A 13,287-nucleotide genomic window follows, 5' to 3' on the forward strand; every position below is an offset into this window, starting at 1 on the left:
GATAGCGACTGATACGTAACGAGAAATGTCAACGATAAGTTTGCGGTTATAAACGGTGTTTACTCTGTTAAATTTCATGGCCAATACATATCTCGATCATTATTCTTTACGATCTTCATTGAAAGATCCTCGTTTATAAAAAATGCATTTATTAGTTAAATGGAAATTTGCTGTTAAATCATAGTTGAATTATTTTTTAACTCTCAAATATTAAGCATTATTGAGAAATCCAAAAGTTGGAAGTAAAACCTGATCTTACGTAATCACAGATGTCCGGAACTTTAACAACATTTTCCAGAATTTACCAGAATCTTCTTCGTATCATATTAATGAATTGTATCTCCCTCTGGAGGTTTGAATTAATGGACTTAAGATAAGATAAGATAATCCTTTATTAGTCCCGCAGCGGGGAAATTTACAGGATTACAGCAGCAAAGAGGATGCAAACAAGAAACAAAGTAAATAAAATAAAAATAAAAACAAGATCAAAATAAGTATTATAAACTCTTGAACATGAATGTGTGCTGGTCAGCAGAGGGAAAGCAGCTCAATATGTAATATGTGAAAATGTTTGAGTTCAGCTTGATGTTGGCGTCCTCAGCGGCTGCCCTCTGAGCTCTTGGCCTCCATTAGATGAATCATTCATCTCAGTGTCGATGTGCTGCTCACAGTCTCAGAGCGACTCGCAGGAGGAGGTGAAGCAGCCGCCTGAGAGACGTTTAATGTCACACTGGGCCACCGCCGCCGCTTCAGTCTGAGGCACTTATTCCTCCATCAGACTCCGCGAGGATGAAGAACTTCTGCCAAAAGCCCGTAGACCCAAAGAATGACTGTGTGGAGGAGGACATGGCTGTTTGAACTCTGCGTGTGTTGGTGATTTCACTCCCAATCGCTGAACAGAGTTTGGAAATCCTCCACATGTATTTTCTTAGGGGTGTTTCGCTGTTTTTAAAAGGAATTGGAAGCCAGTGTTTCTACTTTGCCAGTGTGTACTCAGTTATACTCGATTATTGTATTATTAGAACCTAATCATACATGAATAACTCATCTATGAAACGTATCTAGATGTCTGAAGGGGTCCACTAAATTACAGAAATACTCCGCAGACTTAAGCACACATTAAAACCGTAGACTGTATATAAGAAGTGGACGTAGTCATCGAGACGTCACCCATTGGTTTTTGGACTTCAGTGATGAAGCCTTGAGTTCGAGGTTTTTGCCTTCACCATCTTGGATTGCAGATGTTGCCATATTGTTGTTTTTGCAGCCAATAAACAGAAGAGACCATAATTGTAATGCGGAGGAGTGACGTAGAGACGCCGTATACGTCTCTGGTGTCGACCTGTCAATCAGTGTGTAGCCCCGCCCTAAAGCATCCCCTGCTTTATGGTCTGTTTGACTCTAAATGGAGCATCATTTACTAAATGAACATCATGCTGTATTGAAGAAGACTTGAAACTAGAGATTGAGACCATAAACTCATGTTTACAATGTTTACTGAGGGAATAAATCAAGAGAGAAGTAGAGTCATTTTCTCATAGACTTCTATACAACCAGAGGAGTCGCCCCCTGGTGGACACTGGAGAGAATGCAGGTTTTAAGACACTTCCCCAATGACTTCACTCAGCAGAACCGGATGTTGCCTCTTGATTAAAACTGGTGTTTTCATCCGACTGAGCTCCATAAATGTGAAATGATAGCATGAAGGTCTGACCGTATGTTTCACTTTCACTTCACTTGCATGTCTTGTATCTGCGTAGCTCCCAGGAGCATTTGTTCGCTACCGGAACTCTACCGTTTTTAACACAAGTGCAGTTTTACTTCTATTCCCTAATTTGTAAATGAAGGGTAAACAAATCCTCCAGTCTGTGCCGTCTGTGTGAGATCTCATCGTTCTGTGTCTCTTCTCCTCGTCAGGGTTTCCTGAAGAGCGAGCGCGTCTCCCGGATGGTCCACAGCGGCGGCTGCTCGGCCAGCGACTTCCGCGAGGTCTTCAAGAAGAACATCGAGCGCCGCGTCCGCAGCCTCCCGGAGATCGACGGCCTGAGCAAAGAGACGGTCCTGAGCTCCTGGATCGCCAAGTACGACGCCATCTACAGGGGCGACGAGGACATGCGCCGCCAGCCGCAGAGGGCCCACCTCAGCGCCGTGTCGGAGCTCATCCTCAGCAAGGAGCAGCTGTACGAGATGTTCCAGCAGATCCTCGGCATCCGCAAGTTCGAGCACCAGCTGCTGTACAACGCCTGCCAGGTGAGTCGCTGGAGGTCGACATGAACATCTGGACCCCAAACTGTTTAGGGGCGTTTTTCACTCCTGTTACATTTTTTATTTCTGTGTCCTTGATTTTCACTTTGATTTATAAAAGTCCTGCTCCTCTATGGAAACAAAACAATCATGATTACTAGAGAGAGAACGAGAACATGTCTTTAGTGCAGAATAAGACAAGTTTCCATGCCCTGAATCATAAAAAAGAAAAGAAAACGAAGTTTCTTTTACAAAAATTTGCAAACAATGGAATCTGTGGAAGTGTTCACCAGTGTTACCAATGTTGGAAAAATACATTGAACTATTGACATTTTTACAACCTCTACTTAAAATCTTTCCTCTCAGAAGGACCTTTCAGCTCCGTCTTCACCAGTCTGCAGTTCAGTAAAAGTTTCTCTCATTTGTTGTCACGTGACTGTCGGTCTCAGCCGAGTCAATCATGGCTTCTAATGTTAATTATTTCTCACCTGTAATTCTTCTGAATGATGACGCAAATGTCCTCAGCTGTAGTTCCCATAATGTCCACTAGATGCTGCTCGAGACTCTTTGGCTGTAATTACATTACAGTCATTTAATAATAATAATAATAATAATCAATCCTTTATTAGTCCCACAATGGGGAAATTATTTCTCTGCATTTAACCCATCCCGGAGGAGCAGTGGGCTGCAATGAAGCGCCCGGGGAGCAACTCCAAAGGGTTAGGTGTCTCGCTCACACCTCGGCATGTTGCAGTAGTTCGAACCACCAACCTTGTGGTTACACAAGCGCTATCATTGCCACATTCAAAACACTTACAGTCAGTAGTACATTACATATCATTCACCCATTCACACACTGATGACAGGCTACCATCAAGGTGCCACCATCAGACTCTAACATTCATCATCCAGTCCACACCGATGGCAAGCCTTCAGGAGCAACTTGGGGTTAAGTGTCTTGCCAAAGGACACATCGACTGCCGAAGCCGGGTATCGAACCACCGACCCTCTGATTGGAGAACTACCTTGCTCTCCACTACGCCACAGCCTCCCCCATTTAATGCTAATTAAATATATGAGAACACCGCTGCCTCCTTATTAGAACAGATTTTATTTTCTTTCATTTCTACAACTCTAATTTAAAAGAAGTGTAACTTGCATCATTAATCTTGACAGCTGGTCTTCGGGGCAAACGGCCTCATTAGCAGCAGAACATGGCGTGGTTTGTCAGCACGCCGCTGCTCAGTAATTAGACAGTCACTGAATCTGCACACTGACCAGGAGCAACACTTCTTTCAGTGTGTGGCAGAGCTGCATGCACTCAGACTGTAGCATGAGGACCAGAGTGGCTCATGGGACTGAACATAAGCTTTGTGCTTTACAGTCAGTTCTTTTTTTATTGTTTTATTTATTGACTTACTTCCCTACGATATATGGGCATGACGTCAATCATTTTTGCTGACCTCGATATTGCCCGTTGCGTATAAATGTGTGTTTGTTGCATCAACATTTTAGCCACAAACCTGATGCCAGAATAAACAGCAGGGTTTTCCTACCATTAGGACATTGCATATTTTTAATAAATAAGCCCAAAAAGTCTATTTAAATTATTGTTTTTGGTTGTGTAATTTTATTGTATTTCTTTTTCTTATTAATTTAGGAAATTTCATTGCTCTTTCCAAGGGTGAACTTGCCATACAATTATAATTTTATTAGTGGCATAAAATGGTCTTAAACTCTGAGTTAAAAACACATGAGACACAAATGATTATTATCAAAAGCAAAGTTATTTCACGTGTCACGACGTGTCCAGAGGGGATGTTCTACAACAGCCCTGACAATGTGGCTCAATTATGAAAGATGTTATCCAATCAAACTAGAATGTCTAAATAACTTTTAGCGTAACGAGGATTCATTATCTTGTCGTCGTTGTCAGTTCCTCAGAGTTTAATAACGAGTTATGAAATGATAATGAAGAATGTGCCCAATATTTGCAGGTCTGACTTGTTTGAATTGTTTGTCCCAGTGAGTGTTTTATGCCTCTGTCTTGTTGCTAGGTAACCAGCTGCAGGTTCAAGTCTCTGTGGGAGCTCATGACTGGAGCAAAATATGTAAAATAAACCTTTTGAGGCGACATTAAGTCTCATTTTCTGTTTCCCTCTAAAGCAGGCGGTGATTTGAGTTTTTATGGCTTTGAAATTACACAAATGTAATATTTGTCCTCGTCAAAAACGACAGATTTAAACCTTGATTAGTTAAGTATAGAAAAATATAATGTTATTATGACAGGAGAGCCGTTGACCTCTGACCTTAATAACGATTCAGCCGCTGTGTTCGCTCTTCAGGCCTGACTGGTTCAGGTCTCGTTGAGTTCCTCAGAGTCCGTCTCCTGACCTGCAGGGACCTCCAGCTGTCTTAAAGGTCAAATTTAAAGTTCACAGACTGCAGCAAAAAAAAAAAGAATCATCAAAATTCTTCAATCGGCATTGTGAGGGAAAATAGTTTCCAGACTCTTCAGATGGATGTTTTGTTCAGTTCATTCACGTGTCCTTTTACAGGTCTGAACATCTCAGAGGCATTCTGTCTTTTTATATTTATAGCTTGGCTTTTAATATGTTTTACCTTGAGACCATTTATGATCTGTAAGAGAAAAGGAACCCAGTGCAGGCAGACGCTGAACTCATAGTTGACAATGACCAGCAGTGATCTATAGTTGAGGCTATAAAAGTAAAGTAAAATATATTTATGAACAGTAAAAAAAGTTTTACAAAAGCAGTGGCAAGATGAAAGACACAGATAATACAAATAAGATTAATACCAGCTGCAAATATAGAGCGACGTTGGGAGGTTGAACTCACTTTGAAGTGTCTGATCTCGACAGATAAAAAAACAGTTTCACTACAAAGATTGTTAAAGTCGTATCGTCATTAATCACATTAAATGAATGTGTTGGAGAGAACAAATGCTGCAAAACCTTAAAACAGACATCAGCTGTTTATCAATAACTTTGTGTTCTGGAAGTATTCATTCCAGACACGTTGTATTTGCTTCACCAGCTAGTCTCTTTACTTTGTCTGCTGTTTGGCCTGTTTTCCTCTGTGCCATAGAAGCTCCACTGTTGTCTTAAAACTATGAAAGCACATCACTAGTCTCACTAGCTGAAATATTCTTTAAGCACATTTTAAAGTATGGCTTTAGAAAAGAATGTGATAAAACTTCATCAGTTTCAGACGCTCCCTTGAGTCCGTCTTTGTCAAAACAGAGTTTATTCCCAGAATGAATTATGGGAACTTTTGCTAAATTAGTTCTGACATAGTGAACATTTAACTCAGGAAGCTGGATGGTGATTGTCATGACTTGAAGAGTAGGTGGACTCTGTGTTTACATCAAGATGCTTGGGGCTCAAACTCAGTGAAGGTTGATGGACGATGTTTTTCCTCATGTGTGAAGATGTCGGCCATGTTGTCTGCCCAGAGATTAGTTTTGTTGCTGATGTTTCCTTACTGTTTTTGTTTTGTTTTGGTTAGTTGTGTTACGAATGTCGTTGTGCATCCCTGTGTTGCATAATGACAATAAATGATCCTTGAATTCATTCCTCTAAAGGAAGGACCAGCTCCCTTTACTGCCTGTAGTCCAGCAGCAGAGTCTAGATCTGTTGCCACAGAGGAACCGGCTGGTTCCTAATCCCTCAGAATGTTGACAAATCAAACCAAAGATATGTTCTTGGTTGGATGCCACCGGAGGAGAGAATTTTGAACGGACGTGTCCAAAAGTCTCTCCAGTCTGTGAATATCCACCCGACAGAGGAAAGAGTGCTTCAGTAATCCTCCGTGAGTCTCCTCCGCTGATTGTTTCCTTCTCTCTGAACATAAATAGCTTCCGTTTACAGATTGCTTCACGGCCCATTGAGACATCGTCCTCGTCTGTATAACAACCAGAAAGTGTCTGTTGCTAGGACTGTTTCTATTATTGTCCTGCTTCATTAGAAGCCAGAACAGAAAGAAGGAGATAATGGGGGCAAATGAAAAGAAAAAGCAGCTAAATCCGTTTTTAAACTCTCACCTGTGTTTCCAGGGTTTCATGTCATGTGCTGCCGACAAAATCTCTTCACCACAACTGGGAATTTATAGTTTCTTACAACTTCTAATTAGGCATTAATAATAATAAACATTTTTCTCCCTGGTTTAATTGCAATAATTGGATAAAAGGATGCTGAAATAACTAAATAATGATGCCAATTTGTAAAAAAGTCTTAATTTATGTTTTGTTAGTTCTCTCCAAAAACAAACAACTTTTAAAATGCTTGTTTTCTGAATGGAGTCTGGTACGATGTTTACAATGATTTTTTTGCAACCAGTGGACAGGAAGTGACCATATATGGACTGAGGAGGAGTGACGTAGAGACGCCGTATACGTCTCTGGTGTCGACCTGTCAATCAGTGTGTAGCCCCGCCCTAAAGCATCCCCTGCTTTATGGTCTGTTTGACTCTAAATGGAGCATCATTTACTTAATGAACATCATGCTGTATTGAAGAAGACTTGAAACTAGAGATTGAGACCATAAACTCATGTTTACAATGTTTACTGAGGGAATAAATCAAGAGAGAAGTAGAGTCATTTTCTCATAGACTTCTATACAACCAGAGGAGTCGCCCCCTGGTGGACAGGAGAGAGAATGCAGCTTTAAGACACTCCTGCTTGCTTAAGAGGTACAAAGCCGTTTTTCCAGTGCCGTTTATCGCGCTTGCTAATGCTAACACTAACAGCAGCTCTGTTTGAGAAGTCATGGGCCTGGAGGACATCTCAGAGCTTGTGACCTTTTCTATCTGTAAGCCATCAATTTAAAGAGGAGATGGTGAAAAGAAGCCACCTGGTGAGGATTGGAGGCGGCATGGGATGAAAGAGCCGGTGAACCCTGAAGGCTAGTTAACCCTCAGGGCTGCTGCCGGCCAGTATTCTGCTTTTTATACTTGGAGCACCAGCTGACATAGAAAACAGTCCTCAGTCTTCCCTAACCGTCGTCACATTCAGAGAGCGGAGGTTTAAATGATAACGTTGCTGATCTATTTATATGAAGTGTTCTGGCAGTTCACAAGTTTTGATGCATAAAGATTAAAATAAAACACAATCTTTCTATCAAAAATAGCACATTTACTAAAAATACAGACCCTTTACCTGAGGAGAGAGGTGGAGGATAAAAATACAAGCACCAGAGACGTGAGTGAGTCGGAGAGGTGTAACAAGATGGAGGGAGATAAAAATAGAAGAGAGGAGGACCAACAGCTGCAGAGGGAGGGAGAGTCCAGGTGTTCAGGTCATCTGGTACCTGAGGAGAAACGGCAGCGACAGGTGTGTGTGTGTGTGTGTGTGTGTGTGTGTGTGTGTGTGTGTGTGTGTGTGTGTGTGTGTGTGTGTGTGTGTGTGTGTGTGTGTGTGTGTGTGTGTGTGTGTGTGTGTGTGTGTGTGTGTGTGTGTGTGTGTGTGTGTGTGTGTGTGTAGATCTATTATCCAAAAATATATTCATAATAATATATATTTCAGGAATCTCCAATACAACAACACCGAATATTACCATGAGAATTAAGGAAACAACTCAAGAAGGTCTTCCTGCACATTCAGAGGATGTTTCACAACAACTTTTGGATATAAAATGATATTGTTCTGTTAATATGAAACATGTAAATGTTGCAGTGGAGTCGTTTGCATTGTTTTAGTCGTGTTTTTTTCTAAGTATAGAAATAGGCACAATTAAAAGTATGTGCAATTAACTATTAGAAGCTTCTGTTTCCAAGGTCACCCATGATTATACAGATAACTATCACTGGTTTACTGAGATACTAAAGAAAACTTTAAACATAATGGTTCTCAGCTAAGTTCTGCAGTAAAAACGAGCATCTTTCATCATCAGTTCTGTTCAGATATATTGGGAGGGACGTGTGAATCACTCTCAATCCAAAAAGAGTGTCCATCTACACAGCCCTCAGAATATCCAGTGTTGTGTTTTTTGGTCTGCGTGCTGCTAGTTTTCACCATCGATTTCATTCTGAAAATCACATTAACAGTCGGACAGTGAAGCCGCAGGGCAACATGTTTAATTTAGGGAGAGAGCTCTGCAGAGTGTTGATGGTGTGAATGCAGTCATGTCATGTCTGCTGTTCATTTCAGAAATCATTTTTAAACTGTTCACATATATATATATATATATATATATATATATATATATATATATATATATATATAGTTTATATATATATATAGTTTTATATATTATATATATATATATATATATATAGTTTTGTATATATATATATATAGTTTTGTATATATATATATATATAGTTTTATATATATATATATATATATATATATATAGTTTTATATATATATATATATATAGATATATATAGAGAGAGATAGATATATATATAGATATATATATATAGATAGATATCTATAGAGATAGATGTATATATATATAGATATATAGATATATATATAGATATATATAGATATATATATATAGTTTCAGGATTAACATTGAGATGTGCGCATGTGCAGTGTCAGCATTTTAACTCAACTGCAACTTTTTTGCTCCTTAAAACAAAATAAAAAAATGCATTGTTTTCCTTTTTCCATGACTGATTGGTTGTTTACACAGAGGTCTGCACAATTATTAATATTATTCTGCAAAATACATTGAGAAGATGAAGTCTTTGGCCGTGATGTTTTTTCCACGTCATCACCATTCTTATCTTGACAACCAATGTGTTTATGAGTAAAGTTGGAATCTAGCCTCTTCATTTTTCACTCAAAGTCCAACAGAATGATGCATTTTGAGTGAAAAATGTAGCCAAAACTTCTGGTGAATATTCCAGATTGTTCTTATTTTCGCAACATATATTGCAGAAAACAAAAGATTGCATTGTCAGTTCTTTTCTATATTGTACAGATCTCACAAAAGTCTCAAACCCCAAACTGATCGTCCGCTTTACGCTCTCTTGTCGATCCTTCCTCAAAAACCTCTCCATGTTTTGTTAGCATCGTGGTCCCAAAGTATTCATATTAAGGCCCGACAGATTCCACACATCCTGAACAAACCACACACCAGAGGGCATTTGAACGCAGCCTCTGGCCCACATGGTTCAGTCCGATACGCTCCGGTGTTCTGGTCCCGTTTGGTTCTTTTTTTTATTCATGGATCAGACTCCCTGCTCCTCCGTGGACGGGTCCGTTGATTCCTGTTGTCGGTTCCGTCTGCGTGTCGTCTCTCATCAGCTGGAAGAGGCGGGTTGATGAAGCTCTAATGAATTACCAGCAGCTCCCAGGCTCCAGCGTTCTTCTTCTTCTTCTTCTTCTTCTTCTTCTTCTTCTTCTTCTTCTTCTTCTTCTTCTTCTTCTTCTTCTTCTTCTTCTTCTTCTTCTTCTGATGTTCCATTTTCCTCTCTGAACTAAAGCTCTACATTTTCCTCCTCCACCCTCCGTTTCATTGTGTCTGTACTGACGGCAGGGTGTAATCACATCATTGTGTCTCTGCTCCGTCGGTCTCATCTCTTTGTCTCGTGATTAGTCGGCGGTCGGCGGTGTTTGTGTACAGCGGGTCGCTCAGTTTGTAATAAGGCGGCGGTTTAACAAGACAGGCTTTTCACTTTGACACGTTGCACACAAATGAAACGTCTGAGGAGGATTGCTGGAATATAAAGGCCAATATGTGTGGGTTCATTATTTACCTCATTGCTTTGTATTCATACAAAGGTCAGTTTCCTTGAATTTCACCGTAGTTCTGCAGCTTTGTCAGCCAACGGGAGTGAGAGGTCACTGTGGAGGACATAAACAAAAACAAAACTGAAAGAAATATGATTTATTGACAGAAAGAACTTTGTTGTAAGAAACATCCGATCACAGAGCCTCCGCTTCTGTCGCCTTTGCAGAACATGTTTATTTCATTTTAACATTATATTTGCAGATGCTATATCTCTATATTAATATTTTAGAGTTTAGAATTTCCTCCAGAACTGAGCAGCTCGGTGTCAGATGATCACACCAGAGTCGATAAGCAGTAAATGAGCTCAAATCACATCATAAAGAAACATGTGCATGTGCAAATAGATGCTTTGGTCCATTAAAATTCAGGAATGCAATGCAGAGTGAGCGCAATATTAATCTGTTTATATTCCCTGTTTTTATTAATAAATATTAATTTATTTGCAAGGAAAACCAAAGACATGAATCCTTTTTCCAGAGTCACTAGATTATTTCAGAAAAAGTTTTGTCAGATTTCCAGAAAAGATGATGTATAGTAAATATGATGAATGTTCTAAAGAAGTAAGAGATGAACCTTTATCTACATCTGCAGTATTTTACTTTCAGGAGTTCACTGTTGGTTTTGTTCAGTTCAGCACATTAAGTAAGCTTCTTTTCCTCCAGGCGGTTTTCTTTCTCCTCCGCTCTTTGTTCGTGTGATGAAACATGGTCATGATGAAGGTCAGGTCACAGCAGAAAGTGGTCCAGCAGAAGGAATCCGTGTGACTTTGCAGAGTGTTTGTTGGTGAGCTGCTGTAGCTGGAGAGCTTATTGTTAACTCACTCGTCAGTAGCAGTAGCTCTGGGATTCTCTCTGTTTTCACTCTTCTTACGAGCTTCATAAAACTCAGTTACTGGAGTTCTTCCTAATAAGTGTTGATGGTCGTCTGTCACATGACTCTCTGCAAACTGTTCCTCTTGGCTCCCTCTCCAGCTCTGCAGAGTGAAGACACTGTGGAAGTGTCTTTAAAGCTGCATTCTCTCTCCTGTCCATCAGGGGGCGACTCCTCTGGTTGTATAGAAGTCTATGAGAAAATGACTCTACTTCTCTCTTGATTTATTCCCTCAGTAAACATTGTAAACATGAGTTTATGGTCTCAATCTCTAGTTTCAAGTCTTCTTCAATACAGCATGATGTTCATTTAGTAAATGATGCTCCATTTAGAGTCAAACAGACCATAAAGCAGGGGATGCTTTATGTTAGGGTTAGGGTGTAACCATAACGATGTGAAGTAGTTTCACTATACAGAGAGTGTCAGCTCAGCGAGATGGTGAGAAGGACGCCAAATGGAGCAGTGCTTCAGTACTTCTAACCGGACACATTCCTCCCTGTGTCTCTAGTCCGTGTTTCTCTGACATGTTGACACGCTGCAACGTGAGCGGAGTCACATAAAGGCTGGTTGTCATAGAAATGCTCTGAGAGGCAGAAGTAGAAAGGCTACAAACAAAGACAAAGTCTAGTAGAAGTCATGGTAACAAACTGTTAGAGTGTGTGTGTGTGTGTGTGTGTGTGTGTGTGTGTGTGTGTGTGTGTGTGTGTGTGTGTGTGTGTGTGTGTGTGTGTGTGTGTGTGTGTGTGTGTGTGTGTGTGTGTGTGTGTGTGTGTGTGTGTGTGTGTAAATATAAATTCTTCTGAGCAAGGTTTGATTCAATCGTCAGTTTAATTTAACCGTCAGTTATGGTTCTGTTGTCAGCTTTCTTTCTCATTTGATTTGATGTTTCCTCTTTAGAACAGTTGGTATGATATCCTACGATTTGCATTTGTCGTGCGTTTTCCTACAAAAGTCGGTTTAGGCCGTAGAATGTATATGAGAAGTGGACGTAGTCATCGTGATGTCACTCATTAGTTTGTACACTGTTGCTATGAAGCCTCAAGTTTGACCTTTTGGCCGTCGCCATCTTGATTTTTTTTGCAACCAGTGAACAGGAAGTGACCATATTAGGACTGAGGAGGAGTGACGTAGAGACGCCGTATACGTCTCTGGTGTGGACCTGTCAATCAGTGTGTAGCCCCGCCCTAAAGCATCCCCTGCTTTATGGTCTGTTTGACTCTAAATGGAGCATCATTTACTAAATGAACATCATGCTGTATTGAAGAAGACTTGAAACTAGAGATTGAGACCATAAACTCATGTTTACAATGTTTACTGAGGGAATAAATCAAGAGAGAAGTAGAGTCATTTTCTCATAGACTTCTATACAACCAGAGGAGTCGCCCCCTGGTGGACAGGAGAGAGAATGCAGCTTTAAGACATGAAGCATCGGCTTCACTTTATCAGAACTGGAAGTTGCAGTTCGTTAGGTTATCCGCTATCTTTTTGTATGAGAAATAAATATATTCTACAGGAGATAAACACTGTAGAAAAACAATAAACACATGAATTAAAAAACTATATATCAGGCGTGTGCCTGTTGGTTTGACCTCCATCACTCTGATAATGACTTCCTTTCTCTCCCTCACTGTCAGGAGTTAATTAGGACTCCGAAGTGACTAAACATGGGGTTAGTTTTCCCCTCTGGGTGTCACTCTGGATCCACACCACCAGGTTTGTGATCGGAAACAAAACCCGTCAGTTCATCCGTGAACTAATCTCCATCGCTCGGCAATTAATGCGGGCGGATGTCAGCCCTGACAGGAAGTGGTGACGTGGGGGGGTGACAGCAACGACATTCATTTACTCAAACAGACAAATTATTTATTAAATAACTACTTTTAAGAAAAAAGTAATTTGTCGCTCTCAGAAGCTGAACTTCTAAAGCAGAAGTTGTTGAGGTCATTGAGTCTTCATGTTGACATTTTTATGAATGACTGGTCCGTCGGGAGATCAATCACTTTGGTTCTGACTGAAATATCTCAACAGCTGCTGGACGGCTTGTGATGACGCTCGTTGCAGACATTCATGTCCCCCTCAGGATGGATTCTGGTAACTTTGGTGACTTTAACTTTTCCGTAGTGCCATCATCAGGTCACAATCTCAGTTTTTTATGACGATCCCATCAGCTTCTGCTGTACTTTTTGAATTGCTAATCTGCAAATGTTAACATGCTCAAATAAGAGGGCGAACATGGGAAACATTACACCTGCAAAATATGTTAGCAGTCCCATCATGACCACGTTAGCGTGCTAATGTTAGCATTTAGCTCAAAGCACCACTTTGCCTCAGCACAGTATCACAGAGCAGCTACATTGCTTTCAAGGTGAACACTACTTACCGTAGTCTCCTCTTTTGTGTCTTCTTCCATA

General features: G+C 40.4%; 1 protein-coding gene across 4 annotated transcripts in view; it reads left to right on the forward strand.

Moving 5' to 3' along the window:
* Positions 1 to 13,287, forward strand: part of cadps2 (Ca++-dependent secretion activator 2) — a 165,363-nt gene that overhangs the window by 52,314 nt on the left and 99,762 nt on the right. For all 4 annotated transcript variants that reach the window (XM_054619217.1, XM_054619214.1, XM_054619215.1 and 1 more), the window contains exon 3: positions 1,918 to 2,250. In XM_054619217.1, coding sequence (XP_054475192.1) covers positions 1,918 to 2,250 — 333 coding nt within the window. The remainder of the gene's footprint in view (positions 1 to 1,917; positions 2,251 to 13,287) is intronic.

Source organism: Anoplopoma fimbria, chromosome 19 (genome assembly GCF_027596085.1).
Source record: "Anoplopoma fimbria isolate UVic2021 breed Golden Eagle Sablefish chromosome 19, Afim_UVic_2022, whole genome shotgun sequence".
Classification (NCBI taxonomy): domain Eukaryota; kingdom Metazoa; phylum Chordata; class Actinopteri; order Perciformes; family Anoplopomatidae; genus Anoplopoma; species Anoplopoma fimbria.